Raw genomic sequence first — 26,168 nt, 5'->3', positions numbered from 1 at the left:
CGTCTTTAAGGCTTAATTATTTACTGTCTTCTTTTCTTGCACATTTACTCAACGGAATAAATGCATAATTCGAAAGACATTTAGTTTAGCTGCTCCTCATGTCCCGAGTTCTGTGTAAACCTAATGTCAGATCTTAGTAAAATTGCACATAGAAGCAAAGAAAAGTGTCACATAAATACTGCCCTCTTTAGTCCCACCTATTTTGTAAGGTAATTATTCCTCAAGTCTCTAACAGCGCAATGATTCTTCAGTATTTAAAATCAACCATTTTTATACAGATGGTACACTACAGTTGTTACATGATGCAATAGTTCTTCCTTAAATTACGAGTAATTTGGCACTGATCCGTTCCAGCGGCATTGCTTAAGTACATTGTACAATCTTAACAATCTTACACCTACAGGTGACAATCGTAAAAATGATTCAAAATTGCACAAAAGTTCATGAAAAAAAAAGAGGAAGTACACTTGTACACACCAATATACGTAGTAAAGTCTGCATTTACAGACAAAAACATTGAACAGTATTTCATATACTCCATGCTTATTTGCCAGAAGCATGGAATTCAAGAGTTGAAAAGAAAAAAAAAATAATACAAATTTGTGTTCCAAAACTCTTTGGATCTGAGCAGCTTCCAGATCACAGAGTGTTGTCAATGAGAGCCAATTCCGACTTCTCTTCACGGAGTACACCGTGAAAAACCTCATTCTATAGTTAACAAGTACCTAAGGAAGCATATCTGCATGATAACTTCTCTTCTGCATTCCACCGGACTTCACTTCCCTTGCTGAATGAATGCCCGAAACACGCTGCCGTTGGTTTCCAGCAGATTCCCAGGCGAGTCGTACTCAATAACTCTCCCATCACTGAGGGTTAATATCTTTTCGCAGCTTGAGATTGTACCCACTCGATGCTGGAACAGAAAGCGTAGAAGAGATTGTCACATCGGTAGGAAAATGATTGAATGAGATTCTTACAACATCCTACATTTTAAATGAAAGCAAGAGGTTATTAGGCAGAGGGGTGAAGATATGAGGTATGAGTTTTCTTCAAGTTGTCTTCCGACTGTACAAATTGAATTTGTACAGTGTTGATCTACATTTTAGCAAACGTGGACATGTTTATCAAAAACGTAGATCAACAGTTGTGATCTTACAAACAGGAGGCAGACAAATTCTTCATTGAACATTTTGTATCATTTGGTCTCTATACCTCTATATCTCTATTGGTCTCTATTTGGTGTCTATACGCTGCTGAATGCAATAACTCGCCAGCATCGGATATTGTCCTTAATTAATAGACCGAACAAAGATGAGTTAAGGGAAAATGTCAGGATGTCATTTGGGTTGAAAAAAAATATATATATATCCATATATGTATCCACAACTCCTAGAAGTCAACGAAAGATTACGTCTTCATAACAGCATATGTTGTCACCATGCAAACAATATAAATCGAATAATTTCTATCATTACACCATGTTGTGGCAACGCAATCACGTCATCAATTCACACTCCAGCATCAACCAGTTGAACTTACAGCGATTGTTATGACTGTATGATCTCGAAAGACATCCCTCACAACGTCTTGTAACACCTGGTCCTGCACGAGACATCATAAAGTTATATTTTATGTTTACATAATGTCATAAATCATGCAATTCTTCACAAATACATTTTTATCATGTTTGATATATTTTACACAGAATGTTTAGCATTGCATACATGTCTTAAAACAATAATCGTAAAATCAATATCGTACAATAACATTGTAGAAGTAATCTATATATCTTGCTCATTTGGTCATGGTCAATGTGCTAACTACTATCATAAGGTGAAACAATTAGTGCCTTGTCATCGTAATGATATCGATGACTTTTCAAAAACAAGAAGTAACTTCAAGAGTACATGCGTGTTGCTACTTGGAAGACACAAAAATGACCTCAATCTGTTCTACTACCGTATGCATCAACTCTTCCTTTTGAATGAGATAGAGGAATATCTTTCACAATGTTACTTTCATCATTAAGATCGAATTCAATCTTCACTTTGAATTTAGGCTGGTAGTTGGGTTATGAAATCAAACCTTGATGTGATTGAAACCATTATAACGATATCGAACAAGCGGCAGAAAAGTGGTTCAAAATTGCTGCTCGTATACATGGAACAAAGCATAGTGGTGAGGTGATATGTTGCTATAATCTCTGGTGCAGGGGTTTGAATCCTACCTACAGGGTGTACACCCAAAAGCAGTGTTTCTCTCGACGTGTCTTTCAGAAACCATGTGCACAAATAGGCAAGTAGTAATGCTGGGTAATTAGGATATAATTGTGGGGGCCCAGTGGGAGAGCAGTTCTGGCACTGTAGAGACAATCACTGGTGGACTATAGATCATCATCATTATTACTAATTCATTTAATGACTTGGAACAGGTTGAGAGGCAAAAGGAGATATGTCACCGTTTCGTGGTCAATTGAAGCCGTTGCTTCATCCATTATGACGATCTTGGATTTCCTCAGGAAGGCCCGTGCGAGGCAGAAAAGCTGTCGCTGACCCACGCTGAAGTTCTGCCCGCCTTCGGTGACTTGGGAATCTGTTGGGGCAACCAGGGAGGATTGTTTTTGTTTGATGTTGCTGTTGTTGTGGTTTTTTTTTTGTTCTTATCAGTACATGTATTAGAAGGCAACATATCGTTGGTCATCTGGAACAGTCAAATTGTGGCGCATGCAGCTTAGCAAAGCTGTTAAGTCTCTCTAGGCGAAGCAGTTATTTGCAAACTGCTAATTATGTGCGCACACACACAAAAAAACCAAACAAACAAAAACCGGTTTCTGTGAGATTTAGTCAGACTGTCTCGTCCTGATAAAGTTTGTCTGTTTGTTTGCTTTATCGATCGTTTATTTTTGCATCTTTTCTCTCGAAAAGGGAAACATCTTCATTTGTCGCAAACAGACTGGATGGCTAGCGTATAAACCATTTGGTCATCCACTCCAGGGACTAAGCAAGATTTTAATTTCATTGCTGCGTTTATTTCATTCTTGTAAAATCCGAAGTATCAAAAGAAAATTTGCATTTACTCGTTACGTTCAAAGCTTGCAGAGTGATTGTGCTTTCAACGGCTCCTTGCTTGCTAAACCCAAGGATTAGTAGGCCCTATTGTTTTGCATTTATGAAAGTATGTTTCCAGTATTTGAAATTTTACGACTCGAGAACCATTTCCAGAATCACGTATGAAATCTTTAAAAGAATGATAAAAAAAAAATCACCCAATCCTTGATCAAGTTGTCGAACCACAGCTGCCAGTTGAGCGATCTCCAAAGCGTGCCAGAGGTCATCGTCTCCTTTAGTTTTTAACGGATCTAGGTTGTTCCTGAATGAAAGCAGCAATATCTCACATAATATATCGTTATATGACTTGTGACAAAGCTACTATAGCCACAAATCCATTCAAATCAATCATAATATATGTGCAAAATACACGAATAAAAACGAAGCCTTTGGTAACACATTACGTCTATACTGCATTTCCATACATTGCTTGAACATAAGATGACTACATGTACATACTACAAGTTCAATCAATATGAATTTGACAAATCCTAAGAGAGACGCATAGTCAAGGTTAGACTTCAATTAATAAAGATTTGTTAACATGTCGACGTCCCAACTTGAATATGCAGAAAATACACACACAAATGCACATGCAAGATTTATAATAACAATGCAACTGAGAGGCTCCTGGACTTACCTAATGGAACCAGTGAAAAGGAATGGATCTTGAGGAATGATTGACACTCGTTGGCGAAGGGTTAAGAGTGGAACCGATGCTATGTTCACTCCATCAATCAAAATACGACCTGTAAAGACATTTAAGAAGATTGCCATCGAAATTCTGTAAGAATAATGACCATGTAATATTTCTCCCTCAAAACAGAACAGTAAAACTTATTGACAGTAGCTACACGAATAACCGTCGATAAGCTCTCCTTTTTTTTCGTAGGACAGAAGTGAACATGGATTCCTTACCTTTGAATGTATCTATTATTCGAAGTAAAGCAAGCGTGAGAGAGGATTTTCCACTTCCAGTCCGGCCACAGATTCCAAGCTAGTAGAATAAACATGACAGAGCAAATATTATTCATTAGTTTAAAACACACAAGTGTATTGTGATAAAATATTCATTTGTGAGGACGATCAAAAGCTATTGCTACAAGGAGGTGCAGCATTTCTTTTCTCTTTAAAGCAAAGAATGCCAGGTATGGATTTTGTTAACAGTAAAATACACACACTTCTTTGAAGTCTAAGGTTAAAGGGGAAGGCTAGTAACTGATCAGTGGGAATCAGTGGAAATGCTGGGAGATGATTGTTCCAATCCTTATGGGATTTATTCAAGAGTTCATTGTATATCTATTGTTGTGTGAAAATGATTTGCTTCAGAACGGTCTCATATTCAAGTAATGTGCAGATTAATGCTCTGTCACTGACCAGGGACGCTAACCTGGAAGCATTAAACTGCACATTACTTGAATATGAGACCATTCTGAAGCAAATCATTTTCACACAACAATAGATATACAATGAACTCTTGAATGAATCCCGTAAGGATTGGAACAATCAACTCCCAGCATTTCCACTGATTGCCACTGATCAGTTACTAGCCTTCCCCTTTAACACAAACAAATACATGTATTCGTGCCTATTCCATGCCACCGCTGATTATACACATAAGTTAGGCAGTTTTATCTGGAGCGTCATTCACGTTTCCAGCCCAGTGAATCTAGGATACAATAAAAGGGATGGGTATGGGATGGGTATAGCACCTCAGAAAGCTAGGGTATAATAACTTATAACACGCTTAAAGAAGACTGACCTTGTGACGGGACGGTATTGATAAGGTGATGTCGTTCAGGACGGCATCCAGAGTGGAGTGGTATCTGGCGCTGATGCCTTTCAGTTCTATCTCACCATTCTCCGGCCATGTTGAAGGAGGATCCACTCCTAGCATGACAAACCAATGTAACTCTCTATTATAACATCAACAAACATTGATACATAATTATCCACATATCAAAGTATCATGCACTTCATCAGTGTTCACTATCGACCCTGCTGCGCGTTTCTCTTTCACCATCTCTCTGTCTTCCTTTTTCTTTCTTTTTCTTCTTCTTATTTTCTCCTTTCTTCTTCTCCTCCCCCTCATTTTTCTTAGTTTTCTCCCAAATATGTAATGGTAGCTTCCAAGTGACTTTACAGTCAAGTTTGCCAGTCCAGAGACCTCTATTTCTACATTAACTTAGTGAGCTTTGTAGCACCCATCACGACAATGAGCAAAGTCTAATAAGTGATTGTTTGGTCCTAAATGGCAGCTAAATCTGTAACATGTACTGGAAGCGTGCTTGTGGTCACCTGTGTTAGCGTGTGCGTGCGTGCGTGTGTGTAAGCGTGTGAGGTGTAAGTGCTCAAATTATAGTTTACAGCAGCTTGGGCACGAGCAAGTAGCTAGGAGTGGCCCAACTTCTGCTTACCTGTGTAGTTTTCTGTGGGAACCTCCGCATAATATTTTACCCTTTCAACAGCATTCATCTGGAGCTCAACAGCGGCAGCTGCGTTCAGGCATAAATCCATGTAAAGGGAGATCTGAAAGAGGAAGAAGAACACGTCGCATGTACTACATTCATGTGGAGAATCTATCTACTGATATTTATCCGTTAAATCTTTAAAATTTTCATTGTAATATTATCCATTCGATACTGGAACGAAATTAGAGAGTTCCATTATTCATTATTTCACTTTTTTTTTTAAATGTTGAAATATCAAAAATTTATCTCCTGCTTGATTACCTGGAGGGAGTAGGAAATTGCAAGGCCGACATAGCTTGCCTCCAAGCCAAAGTAGAGCGCCCCAAGGAGTGAAAACAGACTTGCAAAAAGGACTGTCATGGCTCCAAGAAAGTCCTGCGCAAAGGGAGAAAGAAATGGTTAAAACTGCAAGAATTCGAACCTGCATACAAAGCGATGATAATAAAGGAGTCACAATAAAATGAAGAAAGCATATGACACTCGTTAGCTGTTCTTCTCATTCACGGCAAACCTTTCACTCTGATGCGCCATGAGAAATAGTATTTCAGGGTTAAAAACAACAAGAACAACATTATAGCAGCATACATTGCGAAAAAAAAATGGTTCACAATAGAATGGTGCTCGTCCGCTTCAGGTATAATACCATGGGTAATAACCTGGATTTCATAGGGCATTAAAGGTAAATAATTATTTTATGGTCTTGTTCATTATCTTAATTAAAGTATATTGTCATTTTTCAACAGAACCAAGTTTTTACATACGGAATTGAATTCAATTTACAGTTTACATCTTGTCTTGGAGTATTTTCTTCACAGGCTTTATCTTTTTAACATGCAATGTGATTTGCTTTCATAAATAATGATACAAAAAATGTCTCACAGGTATAGGGACATTAGAAAGGTTATTAAAACATCTTATTTTCGAGTGCTATTTTTCCTTTGTACGCGCAAACAACTTGATCCTCCTGGCAGGGATGTTTGCCTTGCCCACTACTCACCAGTCTGACTATGATCCATCGTTGGGCGGCAACCATGTAAACGCACGTCTTGTTGTTAATGAGGATTCGATCGAGAACCGTTTGAAAGAAATCCTTCTCCATCCTGCTCATAAAACACAAAGAAACACAGCGTTTTCGGCATGCCAGCACCGCTATACTCAACGTTACATAAATGATGCGAATACTTTTTATACTCAGAAATTGTTGAAATCAACAATAACTTAATCCTTCAAAAGAAAGAAAGAAAAAAAAAAGAATATTTCACCATTGGAATCTGTCACAACTGTTTGTGGTTAAAAATTAATCAATGTCTACTGTATCAATAAGCACACGAAATCTAGCTGGAGAAAATGTATCAAGGTTGATATACCTAAAAGCTCTGATGGTAGACAAGCCATCCAAGGTCTCGGAGAAGTGAGCAAAGACCGGAGACCGCGTCACACTCATACACCGCTGAAGTTCTCTGAAGAAAGAAAATCCACAAACAGATCATTGGTGATCAAATTCTAATAGCACCAGTGGGCATTTCATGAAGCATTTTGGTCGGATATTTTTCTGACAAACTGTTACAAGTTACGGACCGAAATCCTTGCATCTGATTGGCTGAGAGCAAATTTGTCCAACAAAGCTGTCGGACAAAATGCTTCATGAAATGCCCCCCAGCTTTCGGAATCATGGACAATTGGCAACTTTGGAACAGTATGTATCGATCAGGGTTCCACTGTTCGATACTGCTAAGAAACGCCCAATGTGTCAAGTGCATTTCATTGTTGCTATGTGACCCCTTAATGTTTTCCCGCCGAATTATACACATGATATCAGGACGTCAGGACAACTCAGGATCATCGAGTGTTTTTCTTTTGAATGTCGGTTTGCTGACTAACCCTTTGTTCGGCACACTGAAAACTGTATTATGAGTCAACCCTAGGCCAATCATATGTTGGGGTCCAAGTCACCATGGTGGACGCTTAACAATCAATAAGAACGGGAAAACACCTCAAAACAGACAGAAACACAAAACAGAAATAAAACAAATGAAAATATTACCTTGATGTTGATACGTAGTAAACGACAAGGAGTACAAAGACAATAGCGACAGGAATGACAAAGAGGATGAAGTACGGGCTGACTGCAACTACGACCACTAAGGATGAAATAACAGAAGCCCCAAGGAAGATGACAGTCCGTATTGATATGAGTAGGGCCTGAACAGCAATAAGCAAATAACATAATTTATTACATCAGTGAATAATTGCCGAACGAACGAATAAAGTGAATAAACGAGTAATTCACTAAGAAATATGTAATTTCATGAATGATTGAGTAAACTGTAATGAAAATGTACAATGATGTGATACAATTAATTGTGAGTTGTGCCCTATATAACATTTAACAATATTAAATGTTAGTCTACAAGTAGCCTCCTCCTCTCCTTCAGTGTTCGCTAGTATATTATGATCTGCTATGATGTAAAAAGTGATCCAATACTCATTGACACGTGCCACACTATCTCTTTCTTGTTTCCTAAAAAGAGTTTGAACACTAACTCAAGACCTTTAACACTGCTTTGTTTCCATGAACGCACATGCACAGATACGCCGCAATTTGCACTAATGAAATCTGACAGGTATCCCGAACAACTCCAACATCACAATCAAAGGAATGGAATAGTTTCGGTTAAGATGGGACTTTAAGTTTCCTACTTTTTTGTGAGATAATGAGAAACCTCTTAAGAAATATGAAAGAACATAATTATAATTCTAAGAAGAATTCAAAGTTTATTTAAATTGGTGAAAATTGGTTTTGAAATGGCTGAGATATCCCAAACAAAGCGATCCTAACAAAAGTCAGGACCCACATTTCAATATAACTGTAGTAGGATCGCTTTGTTTTACTTTGTTTTTGGACATCTCAGCAATTTCAAAGTCAATTTTCATCAAATAAACTTTGATTTCTTCTAGGATTGTAGGCTCTTTAACATTTCAGAAAGCGGTTTCTATGTATTTCGCAAAAGGTTAAAAGCGGAATCCCCCTCTAAACTAACACTATACTATCCATGTAAACCAGATCTGACTTGCCTTATTTTTACTGTCTCTACGGAATGTGCATATTATGTGGAGCATAATAAGACGAAAGTAATGATATCCCAAGAAGAGAGTAGTAAAGTGATGAAATGTCGCCAAACTGCATCACCCTCGGGAAAAAAATCAAAAAAATATAAGCAACGAAATAGATATGTAAACAACACTTGATTGCAATCATAATTTATTTATACACACAAAATGACCATACGTATTCTTTCTATGCGTTAAATCGGATGGGCAATACATTGCAAAACATATCCCCACCTTCCCATCTATCTCTGGCTTGCTTTTTGTCTTTCTCACCTTGTCAATCAGCTGGGTGTCATTCGAAAAACGATTGAGAATTCGACCAGCTGGGGTGGTGTCGAAGAATCTGTGGTATTACGACATCAAGGAGGAACAGAGACTTAAATGAGTAATCAGATCTTACAGCACACTCGGCAAACTTGATTTGCTTCCACGTATTTCCAGGACTGAATTTACTATACACCCCAACATCATTTACGCTACATTAGTTGTTTCATTTACAACAGCTTTTTAATGAGATCAAGAATTCAGTTGGTTCACAAAATTTCCATCAGTATCCGTGATTGAGTGCTAGAAAACCAAAGATATCCCTACTTCTTAAAACTACCGAAACACACGGTAATGTATGCAAGTATATTAGTGAATGACCACATAAAATACCAATAAGTGAACGCTAAATTTGTCTCCCTTGCTTACCGCATTGGAGCTGACGCCACGTTGTCCAGCATATCCATGTGTACAGACTTGGCGGCATGATAAATGCCAACGGAGATGCTGACTATACACAGGACATTGAAGAATAGGTGCATTCCCGAGAAGAGAGCATACACTGATATAAAGTAGTCATTGTCGTGTGTTTCCTGAAATTAATTAAAACAGTTAATAATACATAAATAATCAAATGAATGAGTTAGAACTGTTTGGTTTATAAAGGAACATTTTAATGGATAGAAAAGTAACACATACAAGTAAATGGATATCATCCATTTGATAGCACACCACAAATCACCAGAGCTCTCGATGGACCAACCTGAGTAAAAATAGCACTGGTACTGGCATCAGACCACTCAGCCAGCCAAAAATTTGTTGCTATTTCGAGACTCGACGTGATGAGAAGGGCAGCAAATAGCACGAGAGTTGCTAACTTGCTGACGGCTCGTAGGTAGTACCAGTAGATTTGGTAAGATACAGAGCCTTTCTCCTGGTCTTCTTTGGTAATCAGCCGTCCCTTTTCGCTGTCTACCGACAGCATTTAAATGGAAAAGAAATAAATGTTCAAACTCGAAATGCACAGGGACAGGATAACATCGGCACTGCATTTGTATAACTAGAAATGTCGCTATGGCGACTGATATGCCTCCGCCATAATGCATGGTTCTCCTAGGGAAATAGTGAAATTTTGAGTTGACCTTGACCTTTGACCCATGACCCCTAAATTCCCTCAATAATCCCTGCTAGTCAGAACATGTATATATGTACCAAGTTCCATGAAGATACCTTGAACCATTTGCGAGATATGGAGAAAAAAGTGAAATTTTAATGTTTTCACCTGACCTTTGACCTATGGAGAATCTCTATTTGGTAGTACATGTTTACACTAAGTTTCAAGAAAATACCTTCAGGAATTGCATAGATATGGTAAAAATAGTAAAATGTTGAGCATTTGACCTTGACCTTTTGACCTTTGACCTCTTGCTGATTTCATTCAAAAACTAATTAACTGCCCCATCAAATATCATCCTTGGACCAAGTTTGGTGAAATTTGCTTCATCCAGTCTTGAATTATTGCATAAACCGATATATTTTAGGATTTGACCTTGACTTTTGACCTTTGACCTCTGGCTGATTTCACTAAAAAACTAATCAAGTAATTGCCCCATCATTTGTGATCTTTGGACAAAGTTTGGTAAACTTTGCTTCATCCAATCGTGAGTTATCGCGTAAACGGATATGATTCCATGATTTGACCTTGACCTTTGATCTTTGACCTCAGCCGATTTCACCCAAAATCTAATCAAGTAATTGCCCCATCATACTTTACATATGGACCAAGTTTGGTAAAATGCCACTCAATATTACTCGAGTTATCGCATAAACAAATGCGGACGGACGTACGGACGTACGGACAACCCGAAAACATAATGCCTTCAGCATCCTTCGGGCGGAGGCATAAAAATTGACAAGCTCAAAATTTTACTTCTTATCACTGATCTGCTCCTATTTTGTTCACGATAACAAACACACCCACTCACTTACAAATCTATATAAGTCAAACAGTTCGGTGCCCTACCTAGAGATGAAATTTCCATGACTTGCATCTTGCTCGACCGTCCTCTCTCTCTGATGTTCTCCCCACTTGTTCCTGGTTCCCCTTCATCATCGTCGTCGGTGCCAAAATCCCCTCCCTGCCAGTCGGGAGTGAAACTGGGCCCAACTTTCTCCAGTTTGTCAGGGGTTCCCTCCCAAAAGATGCGACCTTCTTTCATGAGGATGACCTACATGTAGATGATATTAACCATGAAATTACAACACATATAAATATACTCATTGTCAACGAATGTCATTCCAAAACCTATGATATCACTAGTTTTGATCTAAATCTAATAAGGAGAAAAACTTGAAATTCTAGTCACAGCATACTCCGGGTAATTGTACGAAGTACTTCACAGGAAGCATTTCAACATGTCAAAGCTTGCAACAACAACTTCATTTGCATGAGCATACAACTGCTATATGCTGTGGGTCCAGAAACAAGTTGTTCATGTAAAATTATATTCACCTTGTCAGCCCTCGTCAGATACTGAAGTTGATGAGTGACAAGGATTACAGTTCGCTCTTGCCTCTTCAAGATGCCTGTGATGCCCGCTTCAAAGAGATGTCTGCCTACGTGTGCATCGAGCGCCGACAGAGGGTCGTCCTACCGAAACACACAATAGAAAGACATAAAAACAGACACAACTGCTTTAACAGTAGGGAACAGAAGAGCCTTTAAAATGGATGACCTATATACATTTACTGTTTGTGATACTCATGTGTCGGATTACAGGGGATATCGGCTGCAAAACAATGATGATTATACGATAATCAGTCCATCAAAAAGCATCAGCTCGTAACACAGGGTGTTTGAACGCAACGGTGGTGTTAAATGCGTACAGGTGTTGTCAACTGCCTCTGAACGAACAGATTAAGATCAGCAACGCAAGGTAATGGTAGTCATTATCAATCGGATGGAGCCCAAATCGTGACGAAAGTTTTAGTCTTGCAACATTCATCTACATGTGTGGTTCAGTAATTTAAAGAAATTCATAGCAGCTAAGATTCAATGAAAAATACTTCTCATTATGTTTGTATAGCACGTGACACTACATGGTAACTGCTGTGTGTTGTCATTCTGCCTACTTAACTACCTCCACTACCACACAGCTCGCTGGTAACCATACCTCTCTTCACATTGTTTTTATACACTGCTTCCAAACTGTAGTGTTGCTTAGTGTCATTTTTTCAACACCAACACCAAAAATGTAAAACATTTCGCACCACCATACTAGATAGTTGCAATTGCAGGTAAAGAGGAAAACCTGTCGTCCTATGACCAGCATACAATTCATTTGGGATTCGACACTCTACATTAAAGGGGATGGCTAGTAACTGATCAGTGGGAATCAGTGGGAATGCTGGGGGATGATTGTTCCAATCCTTGTGGGATTCACTTAAGAGTACATTATATATCTATTGTTGTGTGAAAATTATTTGCTTCAGAACGGTCTCATATTCAAGTAATGTGCAGTTTAATGCCCCGTCACTGTACAGGCATGCTAACCTGGAAACATTAAACTGCACATTACTTGAATATGAGACCATTCTGAAGCAAATAATTTTCACACAAGAAGAGATATATAATGTACTCTTAAATGAATCCCACAAGGATTGGAACAATCATCCCCCAGCATTCCCACTGATTCCCACTCATCAGTTACTAGCCATCCCCTTTAACAAAACAAAGTTTTGCCTGTACTCGGCCCACAATCTACAAGTGGGAGGGGGCTCGGGGAAAGGGGTAAAATTTAACTTACAAGAATAACTATCTCGTTGCCAGAATACATGGCCCTGGCCACGCTGACGCGCTGTTTCTGTCCACCGCTGAGGTTGATGCCTTTTTCTCCAATCTCTGTTTCATCCCCGTCTGGGAGAAAGGCTATGTCCGGATCGAGAGCGCATGCCTCAATTACATCACGATATCTGTATGACGGATGCAATTGAAGAACAATGCATCAACAAACACACTCAGGAAGTCGTCAACTTTCAAATGGAACACACTAATGCAACACTGTGCTTTAAGTGAACTGCAAAACAAAACAAAATATTGATCATGTTAACTGAAGGAATGACCCGCCCTCGAGTTAGGACATATGTAAGAGCGTGCCTGTTCCGTTTATCTCTCGTTTCTGTTTGGGATTATCGCATCACCTACAGCCTCCAGGTGTTTTGATTCACGAACAGAATGGAATAGAGTGTAATCATGGCATAATCAGCATTGTAACTACTGTTTCCTAGTTATCTTAAATTGATTTGACAATATTTGTTGATTTCTCCATGGAGTAACACTCTGTCACACGCACGACGTTCCATGGCATACACAAACGATGCTCCCAAACTAAACCAAATACTTCTACTGAAAACCACAAAAATTATGCTTACTATGAAATAAATGAAATATATTCGTACGAAGTATATTTCCAAGAAAAATGAAGACACAATTCTCCAATGTTTTGAGAACGAAATGTACCTGTCATGCTTGTAGGGTCTTCCGAACGTGATGTTCTCCCTTAAAGATCTGTTCATCAACCATGCCTTCTGAGGGGCGTAGGCTACTCTCGAGTCGTTCCTGTAAAATTTGAAGAAAAAAAACAACAACAAATAAACACGAATGCAATGCGAAAAGCACTTCTAAACCAGGCTGACCTTGTTCAGTGCACCGAGTTTGATCTGGGCCATGCTGAATAAACCTTGAGATCAAACATGAGTCGGAAAATCGAACATAAGTCTCTGAATACTCAATTCTGATTGGCTGATACCTGATTTACGTTTAATTTTCTGACTTATGACTGATTGCATTTTTTTTTATGCAACATGGCCCGGGTACCATGAAACCATAACATAAAAACTTGGCAACGAAAGTAATGTAAATCCTTCCATCAATTCTTATTCTGGATTTGCACATCATTCAAATGTTGCTAACTTAACTCTGCTTTCTACTAGCACAGGAAGCCTATGATATTGAAACTCACAAGACCATAAAACTGTTCGAAACTTTGGCCTAGCGCAGCTCGCCTTTTAAGGAAATGAGATAATATACAAAGTGTTATATGATATAGCATTTCAGTGATTTTAATCTCATTGAAGCTAACCTAATTTGTATTTGGCCGTGCAACGTTGTCATTTCCCCGAGGATGGCTTCGAGAAGAGATGATTTGCCACTCCCAACTGACCCGGCAACAATTGTCAGCTTACCTGAGAATGACATAAGACACCGCATTACGGTACAGTGGACTACCGTTATAACAAAGTCCTCGGGACCGGCAATTTTCTTTCGCTATATCGAAATTTTGTTATAACCAAAACAAATAATTAATAAGATACACAGAGAGGATGCAGTTGCAGCCTGAATCTTTACTTTGTAATTTCGTAATAACCGTGTTTGTTATAAGTCAAGTGCACTGTATATCAATCGAAAAGTCCATGCTTATTATGAAGTCATTAATCTCCCTGGATGTCATACTTACTGTCAAATTGCTACATATAAAGATGTGCGGGGGGAGGGGCGCCTGTTGGGCAATGGTATGGTACTATTGTTCCCCTCTTTTTTCCCTCATATTGCTGGTCTTAAGTTTAGCGCCTGTTTGTACCCCCTTCAGTGGGAAAAAAAAAAAGTGATTGAAGATTTTGCAGTGACTCCTATACATGAAAGGGAAAAAAAAATCTCGCACCATTCGTACCCCTTACCCCAAAACAAGTCAATCCTTTTAAACTAAACCAACCTCCATCTCTCAAAAATGTTATTGATACGCTGCTGGCAGCATCATCTAGTACATAATTATATAAAGTATAATACGATATGTGGATAGCTGATACTCTTTGGTTCTAATGTAAACCCCTAAATCTGATATTGCGGGCTTGTAAACCTGTAGAGAGTCAACATAATGCATTTCCTCACTTTGTGTCTGCAAAATGTATCTCTTTCCCTAGAAGGCAATGTCAGTTTCTTCATGCTATGGTCAGATATTTCCATGTCTTTCCAAATGACTTTTAAAAAATAATTACGCGTAAACAATAGTTTGCAATAAATGTTAACAACTTAACTCGATGAAACAGGTTTATGTTTTCTAATGCATTTATGGTGCAAGAATTAGCATTTTCATGTGAGTAAGTATATTATATGAAAGGACTTAAAATGGACGCATGAAATGTCATTCTTGCTGGCAAGGGATTTGGGGGTTCATGAAGACTTGGCAAAACCTAGAAATGATACCTCGTGGTATGTCGACGTTGATGTCCTGCAGGCATGGACGGCTGGACTCCGGATCCCAGGTGAACGTACCATTTGTTACCTGTCATTAAACATATAGAGATGAAAGAAATTGAGCATATCTTTTATCGCTATCAAAGGACATACAGAAATTAGTGCACAATTAGAAAGGTATATAGTGACATCAGTGATACGAGTACAAAGTAGAATAGGAGACATTCATGTCTGGTTGAGAATGCTGAAAAACAACAACTCTGTTGTCATAGCGATGACTAAGTAGACTAGTTTACTAGTGTATTCACACTTACCGGATCTTTTCTGGGTCCTGCTATGACAACGGTGTTTTTGGTCCTACGACAATTGATGAGATTCTTATTTGACTTGCTCTTTTTTTTTCAATTTTCCATAGGCAAGACTTGACACTATTTCTTCTTGTTTGTTTGGTTTTTTTTTTTTACCTTTTAGTGGCCTATGATTGGCCCCCCAAAATCATCAAATATCATTTTTTGGCGACCCAACAGCTAAATTTGGTGTCCAAAAAGATTTTATAAAAAGAAAGAATTTAATCTAGATTTCATTTTAATCTAATGAAACATTAGAATAATACAATGAACTGTGATTATTATGTGAAAATTAGCAGGTATGATATTGAAGTGTTTCATATACCATGTACTCTGATTAAGAAGAAAGCAAGAAAACATGCAGAAATGGAATAATTTAATAAAACATTAACATGAATATAACCCTTGATAATCATGAGGAAAAAATAGGAGATTTGATAAGGGCTAATGACTTTTAAGCCACTAATACCTTGATAGCGACTTCCTCTGGAAGAACTGAACTAGCACAGTTCGATGAGGTCGCTCCAACATTGCCATCATTACACGGTTTTTGAAGAAATGGTGAAAACACATTTTCGGAGTCGTCTTCACAGGGCAAACTTTCGTTTATTGTCCATTTTCTCCGGACGTCGACGACAAAATTCTGTAACATGTTTTAAACAGGGAAAAGAAGACATGTATCTGCAATTTTCACTCAGAGAACATAACCTAGATGTATACGAAATTTCTAGGTCCGCTCTATCATTTTATATTCTTTCAAATCTTGTCTCTTCCCACACTGTTTGGAGTCAGTGCACAGTGATTAATATCTGCTCATTGAAACACTGCTGTAAGCCATGAAAATTACAGAAAAAAAAATGGCAGTACGATAAGATGCATGACATACAGTACCATGTTTGCGTACGTCCGTAGGGATGATCAGTGATCACTTTCTACGAATTCTATAATAATAATGATAATAATAATAATAATAATAATAATAATAATAATAATAATGATAATAATAATGATACAATACATTCATTAGGATACTTAATACGGATGTTTCTAAGCGCACAGTTTACGGGAAAATGAATACTTAATCCAAAATGATAAAAATTATCTTTTAGTGATTGTGAATTCTGTAATCTCATTGGTCAATCAACCACTGAATATATCCCGTATTCCCTGATAAGGTCATATTGTGCGCATGCGCTAAATCCACCACAGAATATATTCCGTATTCCGTGATGTGATGACCATGATATCACATAGCTAGCTGCGCGTGTACCAAAGACGCTTAACTGAAAAGATAGGAAAGTGTACGCTAATCCTATACAAAACAAATGGACAGCGCGCGGTCCTCAAGCGTATTACGCACATCACCTGAGACCACTCACGCAAAGACGCTCGATAAACGACAGCAGCAACAACAACTTCAAAGACAACGCGTCTCAGGTGATACAGATGTGCGTCTTTGCCTGAGCTGAGACGCGCTGTCTTTGAAGATGTTTTTATCTGGCTACTACAGTATCATGGCATGTACGTATGCGCACATAATCAGCTCGCGAGACGTAAGTCAACATGGCCGACAGCCGGCGATTTCAACATCATTCACAAGAGGAAATCAGCGAGAAGAAGGTTAGCACTTACACTAAAAGATAAAATCGTTACCCACTGCTTGTTCTTACGAAATACGGGAAATATCTACGGTCTGGTGCCATATTCCATTCGGCCTTCGGCCTCATGGAATATGGCACCAGACCGTAGATATTTGCCCATATTTCGTGAACAAGCAGGGGGTAACTAATAATACCCCAAACAGCGTATATAATTCAAACAATAAATACAGTGTATACATTGTAAGTACGATAAATAAACGCAAAATATCAATGTCAGCGTGCACTTCCATCAACCAACCCACAACTGGACCTTTCCAAAGGACTATACACTAAAAAAAAAAATTAATTTTCAGTAGAGTTTTATACTGATCAACGGAAGTGGCTAGATGTATATAGGCAGGTAGAGAATTCTAAACTTGTATTCTACAAATACAAGTTGTACCTAAAGTCTGTTAACACCAGTATTTCGTAATCAAATGTTTATCTAGTGAGGTTCTAGTTCTAGAACTGCCTAGCTTTGATTTAAGGCCAGTTAATTAAAATCTTGTATTGATTATGATAAGGATCGAGGTTGTTAAGTACTTGACGCCACCAATGACGGAATTTATTCTTGTTCTTGTTTTAAGAGCGTTTTCTTCTTGTCACAGTACTCACTGGTTCACCAGTTTCACTCCATTCATTAGCGTCAGGCAGCCCTCTGCGATCGACTTCTGGTGCTAGGAGAAACGCTTGAATTCGATTGGAACTCACGTAGGCTGCGATATTGAGACTGACTGTGTACGGTAGGGTGAACATCGGATCGACGAGGGAGTAGAAAAGGTACAATGATGAGAAGGCGACATCAGGCGTCAGATCTTTGCCAGTCAATTTCGAAAATATTCCAAACGACTGGGAGATGTAGAATACGAGATGAAATGAAAGAAAATTAAAGTTGTAAACGTTTCCATGAAAGTCTGCATTCTGTATTATCCATGGATGATATCAATTTTCATATTAAAGCACCATCAACCTTATACTTACAAAGAGGTTGATTTTAATGAGAACAGTATTCAAAACTATTCTCTCTGTTGCTTTGAATCGACATATACTGTATAAGGCAATGTGTGATCTTCAGTGCACAAATCTCAGCAGTTGCGATAAAGGTTTCAACTTACCACTAGTTTTACGGCGACGGGCACTCCGGTGTTAATCATCCCTGGAAACAGAAACAACAAACAAACAAATAATCAAACTCAAATTTAGTTCTCTGATGATGTGTACTTTCCTAGCTATTCCTTGATCACAATGTAAGTCCAATGACACGCCATCAAAGGACGTGGGGAAATGGTAGAATCATACACCTATCTACATGTATCCTGTCATATCACACCTGGAATATAACCCGATAGTGGTCAACTGGCTGGAGCATATGAAGACTTTCAGAGTAAAACGGCTTAAGCACTATTTTCAAGCATTTTAAATTAAGTCCGTCACCATTTAGAACATAACAAAATAAAACCTTTCCTATGATACCTCACAAGTTGCATAACATGGAATATTCTTGAAGACACGGTTTAAAACGTCCCGTAGTTATGAATTTATGGTTAAAAACGTCTCAGTATTTTGTTTGTTTGTTTGTTTGTTTGTTTGGTTGGTTGGTTGGTTGTTGTTGTTTTTTATTTTTTGGCCACGTTCAATTCCAAATATCTCAAACTGCCAAGAATGGACTTAACTTGTTTTACAATCAAACTCTGAGAAAAACAAGAGAGAGGAATAGGACGGGAGTAGACGAGAAAGAAAAGAAAGACAAATTCAGGAACGAAGGAAGGACAAAAGAGGAAAACTGCAAGAAAAGAAGGAGAAATGGGAGGAGAAGAGGGAACTAGCAGAAGTGCATGAAGTAGAACACTTTCGCATGCATGGTCTTGATGGCATTACACTTAAAGTAATGGAAAGTAGATAAGGTGTGCGGAGGGGTTAACAAAGTAACATGCTTACAATTTGTTGCCTCCACTGAATACGCCTTCCAAAGTTTATTCAACTCCTTTCGTCTGGCAGATTTCACGAAATCGCAGTAGAGGCGTTCCCAGCCGTACAGTTTAAGAAGCTTCATTCCCTTTAGCATCTCACTAGACTTGTTCATACGTTCATCGGCGTGAATCTAAGGGGGAAATGAACGTTCAAGCACATGCTTTTGTTATAGTAGTGTCTTGTTCCATGCACAAAGCACGCTGAAATCTTTTTTTGTTCTTTTGCATTTATGACTCTTATCATTAAGTAAGCACAGTTCGACAATGGCTTCCCTTCATTACGACGATTACTGATGTAGTCAAAATCATTTTCCGTGTATGGATGAACCAAACATGTTCAACTTAACGAATTATGTAGGTAATTCTGTCAAAATAACTTACCATGATTTCTTTGTCATATTTAGTTTTCAGTCCCGCGAGAAACAGTTGAATTGGAATGATGATGATGAAAAGAGACGCTCCAATGAGTGACGGCACTCCAAGTTGGCGATATAGGAGGTAGAGAATAACCCCAATCTTTAAAAGAGAAGTGAGTATATCAAAATTTCATGTCAAACATGCTGATGTGATCTGATATAATTTCCACCTTTTCCAATGTTTTCAAATGGTCTTCGAAATATAAAGTTTACAGAGATGGAGAAATTTCAACGAGTGATCAGATATCAATACCATGAGACTAATATCACGTGGGGTGGGGGTGGGTCATTATACAAATTTCCTGGCTGAATGACTAGGATGTATGATAATGTTAGCCTTTGAACAAGACATTCTAGGGTATATTTTTCAGTGAATGCTTTCGAGGTTGCACGAGTACAAAGAATACAATTCAATTCACTTTCATATTTCTCAGTGAAAAATACATCAAATACAATGTATAGCAAAATAAGATGATACAAAATTAAATGATAGTGATGGTAACAATAATTACTACATCTGACAGTAACTACAACTGACAGTATTCTCATAAGACATAAAATATCATAATGTTGTGCAAATTGGTGAAATTGACACACCTAAGTAAATTTGTTTTACCTTTACAGGAATGGTTAGCATTTCAATGCCCATTTTGAAGGCCCCTTGAATATTTGCTGCATCGATGGACATGTGGTTGGTGATCTGGCCAGTGGTCATTAGCCCGCCTGTTATTGCGTAAGACGAGAGTCGCAGAGATTTCTCATAAACCATGCTCTGTGAAATAAAGGACATTGTATTCTACCATTACTACTAGTTCTTTTTGGGGGGAGGGGGCGGGGGCAGGGGTTGATATGTTCAGCAATTTCAAGATCCTCCTTGACTCTGAGGACTAAATCTGCAACTAATACACATCACAAGTATTTCACAAGTCACAATTTCACAAAATTAATACAGGATCAAAAGCAATGTTCATGCTACAATTACATCTACAGCAGTTAAACTATGGAAGTAGTTCTATGGTTCAACTAAAATCACTAAATACACAGACACACACACACATTTCTGATTAGCACAAATAAGTTGAATTCCTACCAATGGAATACAATCACGTCATTGCATCAAATACTAATATTTGCTGGGTTCCCACTGCCGTGTGATCCGCTACGCGTGCCACGATTGACCATTAGTCGCTGATCGTAGAAATTTTGTATGTCTGTCATAATTAACACCACTTTTGAAATCGTGGCCTGAATCGTGTAGTCATAGTGATCTTATCAGATCTTATCAGATTGTAGACAATACTAATTTTGAACCGTCCAACTAAAACTTGTCTGATCCTATGATAGAAGCGATTGCCAAGACTGACCTCAAGATCAGATAAGATTACCACAACTACCTCCACGATTAAGATTATGATTTTAATCATGACACTCATTGTGATGGATATCAAAAGCTATCAACGGCCAATCATGGCGTGAGTAGCGATCGCAAGTCAGTGGTAACTGCCCGGCATATTACAAGCAGATCGCTATTGTAAAAGCTGTTATCACCTACCTGAATGGCGGATCTCACGTGCACAGCTTCGATGAAGCAGAAGTACGCGCAGCTCTGATCAAAGACACTCGTGAGGACCGAGGAAGCAAACAGAAACCCAACAAGGATGAATCCGTTCGCGAGTACTTGGTTGGCAGTGACGTAGTGATGATATTCATCACTCTGGAAGATAAAAATAATAATATCGTAAGGAAGATCTTTATACTCATGATAATGTAACAGCAGATCATGCCCATGCAGTCCCATTTTATGTGGTCAAGAGAAAGTTTCCAAAATTGAGGAGAACAAGAGCACGTCATAATGTATTCTGCTTATGAAATTTTATATGATTTTATCAAAATGACTAGATGGCTGGTATCTCGTTCCTTGAAAGTTTATAGGTAATGTCATTTTGGGATTGTAGCTCCTTGGGCAGAATGATGATGTAGGTCTGTAAATTACAATGATCTTTTGATGACAGGCAAATTGATACTCGAAGTTCAAAATACACTTATCACAAATTTCCTATATTTTCTCATTGGTAACTCATTAGTGTTATTCTCATTTAAGACTTGCGATGCTGTCTCTAACTTCTTTACTGTTGGAGCAACAGGTATGTCATCAGTGGTAAAATGGAAGGTTCAAACACTAACGAGAGTCTACGAATCACCTTACGAACGCCACTCCGTGATGCCACTGACGTTGTGTACAATCAAGTGAACAACGGCAAGGACTAAACATAAGGACTAAATCAACCATCGCTCCACCAAAAAGGTCGAGACAGGTCCCACCGCTACAGAAATATAAAAATAAAAAGTCGGAAACAGCAACTACGTATACAGTGATCAAATCTCCCAAATCTATAACCTGATTGCGTGTAAGCATACCTCGCCTCCAGGCTCAACAAGGTCGTCCTGTGAAGCCGTGACGTAGAGAATGATACCACTGATGCAGAATGGACCAACAAAGTGAGCTGCATCCCCAAGCAATTTCAGAACGTATCCAAGGAGCATGGTCGTTGCATAAGTCCTCCAATACACACGATATATACTGACGTCACTTCCTGTCCTCTGCGCACGAGTCTGTTATTAGTTTGAATCATTTTGAAAGTATGGTTTATCATGCAAACATAGCTACTACATTTCGGCCCTACTTCAATGGTCATATCAAGATATTGCGAGCAAATCAACTCAGATCAAGAAGCACTGCCCATTTATTGTCATCATGGTCAACATTATGCAACACATTACAACTTGGACAGCATGCGATCACCAAAAGATGGCGGATCCCTTTTCATGGACACTTTGTCTTCAGATTGCTTTCAGCGTCAGCTGAAATCAAATCCCCCGTTTTGATGTGGAGAGCAAAATGCGTCATAATGTCTGGGTGACGTTAAATGGCTTCACAACAAAATGTAAATAGTTCTAATGCGATGCGATGCTCTATTTATTAGAGTGAACTATAATATTACTGAAAAGCAAAAAAAAAAAAATAAAATAACACCAAAAGAATCAACGGTGTACAAATTTCTTATCAGGACCTCTTTTGGCTGATGCTAAACTGCCGAGGTAAACTGATATCTTTCAGAACTCTTGATAATTTTCAAACGAGCCCCACGGCACGCCCATGCCTCACCTTCTCCCTTGTGAAATTTTCTTTGAACTTGCAGTGGGTGAAGGTGGATGTGTGACACTCGGGCATGGTCCCCAGATCAGCCGGTTCGATTGGCTTCCGGTAACCGACCTTGAAGAGCCAGTTCAACCACCAGTAGGTCACGGCAGAGAGCAAGGTGGAGAGTTCGTACAAGTACCTCATAGAATCAGGTGGTTCCCTGGAAGATGGTGGCACTGTTGGCCGGTAGTTGGAAGGCACTCTTCTAAATATCTTGATGTGAAAGAAAAAAAAAATCAGCCAATGCCGAGGACAGAGGTACACATTCGACATTGACATCGCGCAGCCATGAGAAATTTACTGACTCAACGTGTACAAGCAGATTCACAAATATTATGTGAACAGTGCATAGAATTACATAAAGCCGAGTTCCGATATTCAATCAAATGACCTATGTCTATGATGACATTACACTGTAATTTCACATAGTCGGTTATTCTTCATTACATATATTTCAAGAAAGGATCAATAACTCAGTCTCTCTTTTTTATTCATTTCTTTTTTTTGGGGGGGGGGGGGGGTTAGACTGCTTAAACTGTCCTCTTGAAAACTGAAGATTGATCCACATGTGTATTGAATGTATTGCAATGAAGAGATTTGAGGCCTTACATTACACGAATCATTTACATCAACTCACCAATGTATACAAAAGTGATGTTTCAAGAAAAAACATTGCCGTGAACAATGCAGCTGCCGACGTCATTAAATCGAAACAAAACACTTGCACCGATGCGACGCCCAGTCTCGATAAGTACACCAACTTTAGCATAACGGATACCAATGATGAGAGCCAATATAGAAGTAGAAGTAGAATCATATTGTCTGCTCTCCATTTTTCCATCATGTGATAGTAAACGAGTGACGCCACGCCAGATACGGTCAGCAAGGCCGCCGGGACGTACAGGTGTGGCTGGTTTGGGAAACCGTACTGCTCGTGGATTCCGTTCGTCAGTACTCCTTCAGCGATCATTAGGAGGTCTACGACCAGGATGATGAAAGTCAATATCCATCTCGTCACGTGACCAGGCAGTCTGAATACATAATATTTCGATTGAGTTCGTTTCCGGTATCCCGAACAATAGCGGAGGCAGAGCAAAACCGCGGAGAAGAGGACAATAAAACTTGCCTGCGTCAGTGCAATGCATGTGTTTACTTCACAAGCACTGTTTAGGAAATCCGCTCTAGGTACCGAAGAATTCTTTCCACAAAACCAGTTCCATGTTGAAGACATCATCATGCCGGTCATAAACACACCGTAACACGCATACTATGCACATTATAGCTGATCATCGCTAATCCCATACCTGAGAATAAAAAAAGAGAAAAGAATAAGATTTCAATTATTTTTCTTCGGTCAAAGGAATGCCGTACATTATCGGACCTTTAACTAAACCATAAGGTATGAAATACATTGAGAGAACAGGTCAAACAAAATTCTAATACTGATTTTGTCACAGAGCGCTGCTTTCTGCTTCCAATTTAAAAGTTTTCCTTGAACACTCTGATTGGCTCGCTTATAATGCAAACGTGATGCCGACGATCAGTCTAGTATTTCATGGATTATCTCAATGCTATGCTGTCTGAGGCTGAGAGAGGATATATTCGATATTTTCAAGGCATCCGTAATTAAATTCAACCTGTCCACATCCATTGTAAACAAACAAGAGTGATGTAAAAGACAGTATAGAATTTTGCATTCGCCATCATACCTTCATCAGCATATTTTGAGGCCTATGATTACCCGTCTTAAGGAAACTTTATAGATTGTATCGCTATAAATTCCCTACATGGAGGAGCCATTTGATGTTATAACGACCTACTCTTTGGGCTTTTTGGCTGCATTATAGGGTATACACAACGGTGATCACACTCTGGTAAAAAAACAACAACAACAAAACAACAACAAAATAAAACTGTCTTTAATAGGGCTCCCTAAGTGACCAAGTACGGTACTGGTAGAGAATCAGTGAGTTTAGCACCTCTGTCAAAAACTTATCAGGCCTATCAAATTAATTGAGATTATTACAAAAACGCACCAAAGAAAAACAGATTTACAAGTCGTCTTTGCTTATAATCAAATTGTAAGAGATCACACGCTCATACACAGGGCACAACATGGAATTTATCAAAATGAACGTTTGAATGCTGTTACGCACTCACAAAAGCACATAATTATAGCACTTATAGTACTATGGCAATAGAGAGATAATAAAGACTACTAAAATAGATAATAATCGTCGAATTTGAACCAAACTGTATTTCCTAGGGCTTTTTTTTTCTTTTGCCAAAGTTTCGATTTTGTGCATTGAATAGGAGACAAAGATTCAATTTGGGGCAATATGTTGATACGGTACTAAACATGATACGTACTGGTAGCTAGACTACCGGTATAAGACCTACATAACATACTCGGATAGAGATAATATCAGAGGTAAATTATCGGTTGGGCTGTTACCACTTAGTCTAATCACCAGGTGGGCTAACACCATTCGGGCTAAACCCAATTGGGCTACAACAACTTCGTCTATTTACCATTTCGTCTAATTTCCACTTGGTCTAATATCCGGTTCGTCTAATGACCAGTTCGGCTAATACCACTTAGTCTAATTCTCAGTTAGTCTAACACCACTTGGTCTAATTTCCACTTCGGCTAATTGCCACTGCGTCTAATTTCCACTCCGCCTATTTCCACATGGTCTAATATTCACTTCGTCTACATGCCACTTGGTCTAATATTCATTTGCGCTACACCCATTTCGGCTATTACCACTTGGTCTACATATCACTTAGTCCAACTTCCATTTCGTCTAATTGTCATTTGGTCTAATTACCACTTAGTCTAATTACCACTTGGGCTAATCGTCACTTGGTCTAATTTCCATTTCGTCTACTTCTCACTTACTAGTAGTCTAATGCCACTTGGTCTAAATAAGAAACATAACCATAGATTTAAAGGACAAGTTCACCTTCATAAGTTTACATAAGGCTTAAGAGAATGCAGCAATATTGGTAGAACACATCAGTGACAGTTAGAGGAAAATTGGACAATCGATGCAAAAGTTACAAATTTTTAAAATTTTTGTGTTGGAACCGCTGGATGAGGAGACTACTTAAGGCTCGTGATGTCATATGAGTACAACAGTATAAAGAAAATGTAAAGAAAATTCAACATATTTTCACTTTTTTCGCATAATAAAAGAGCACTTGACTTGCCTCTTTCTAAAGGCGATGGGAATAATATTACCCATAACATATGTCAGTAACGAGTCAAGGGAAAGTGTACTTTTTTCAAAAGATGAAATTTTTTGAATTTCTCTTTATATTTTCCTTACATTGTTGTACACATGTGACATCATACACTGCAGTAGTCTTCTCATCCAACGGTGA

At 38.6% G+C, this 26,168-nt stretch overlaps 1 protein-coding gene across 1 annotated transcript; it reads right to left on the bottom strand.

Moving 5' to 3' along the window:
• Nucleotides 1–555: 555 nt before the first annotated feature.
• LOC140244166 (ATP-binding cassette sub-family C member 8-like) lies at nucleotides 556–24,015 on the bottom strand. The gene is made up of 31 exons (XM_072323799.1): nucleotides 23,458–24,015; nucleotides 22,746–22,994; nucleotides 21,998–22,192; nucleotides 21,132–21,293; nucleotides 20,196–20,351; nucleotides 19,545–19,679; nucleotides 19,132–19,294; nucleotides 18,309–18,349; nucleotides 17,809–18,042; nucleotides 16,023–16,196; nucleotides 15,216–15,294; nucleotides 14,095–14,197; nucleotides 13,473–13,571; nucleotides 12,760–12,925; nucleotides 11,466–11,603; nucleotides 10,977–11,181; nucleotides 9,717–9,925; nucleotides 9,383–9,546; nucleotides 8,963–9,032; nucleotides 7,623–7,780; nucleotides 6,946–7,038; nucleotides 6,576–6,678; nucleotides 5,840–5,953; nucleotides 5,525–5,636; nucleotides 4,870–4,997; nucleotides 4,026–4,104; nucleotides 3,748–3,856; nucleotides 3,266–3,369; nucleotides 2,459–2,592; nucleotides 1,540–1,602; nucleotides 556–913 (listed from the first exon to the last, which is right to left on the bottom strand). Exons 1-31 carry the CDS (start codon nucleotides 24,013–24,015, stop codon nucleotides 776–778), a joined length of 4,635 nt encoding a protein of 1,544 aa, XP_072179900.1. The 3' UTR covers nucleotides 556–775.
• Nucleotides 24,016–26,168: the final 2,153 nt, after the last annotated feature.

This window comes from Diadema setosum, chromosome 2 (genome assembly GCF_964275005.1).
Source record: "Diadema setosum chromosome 2, eeDiaSeto1, whole genome shotgun sequence".
NCBI classification, from domain to species: Eukaryota; Metazoa; Echinodermata; class Echinoidea; order Diadematoida; family Diadematidae; genus Diadema; species Diadema setosum.
Note: the sequence above shows the minus strand (reverse complement) of the source record. Positions and strands in the feature narration are given on the sequence as shown.

What these genes read in the sequence shown, in the direction of transcription:
- LOC140244166 (XM_072323799.1), bottom strand. Translation starts at nt 24,015, where the DNA reads ATGATGTCTTCAACATGGAACTGGTTTTGTGGAAAGAATTCTTCGGTA. An exon ending in GGAGTGAAACTGGTGAACCA is followed by an intron (nt 16,197 to 17,808) that starts GTGAGTACTGTG and finishes AACATGTTACAG; the next exon opens with AATTTTGTCGTCGACGTCCG. An exon ending in TACTACGTATCAACATCAAG is followed by an intron (nt 7,039 to 7,622) that starts GTAATATTTTCA and finishes TTCTTTCTTCAG; the next exon opens with AGAACTTCAGCGGTGTATGA.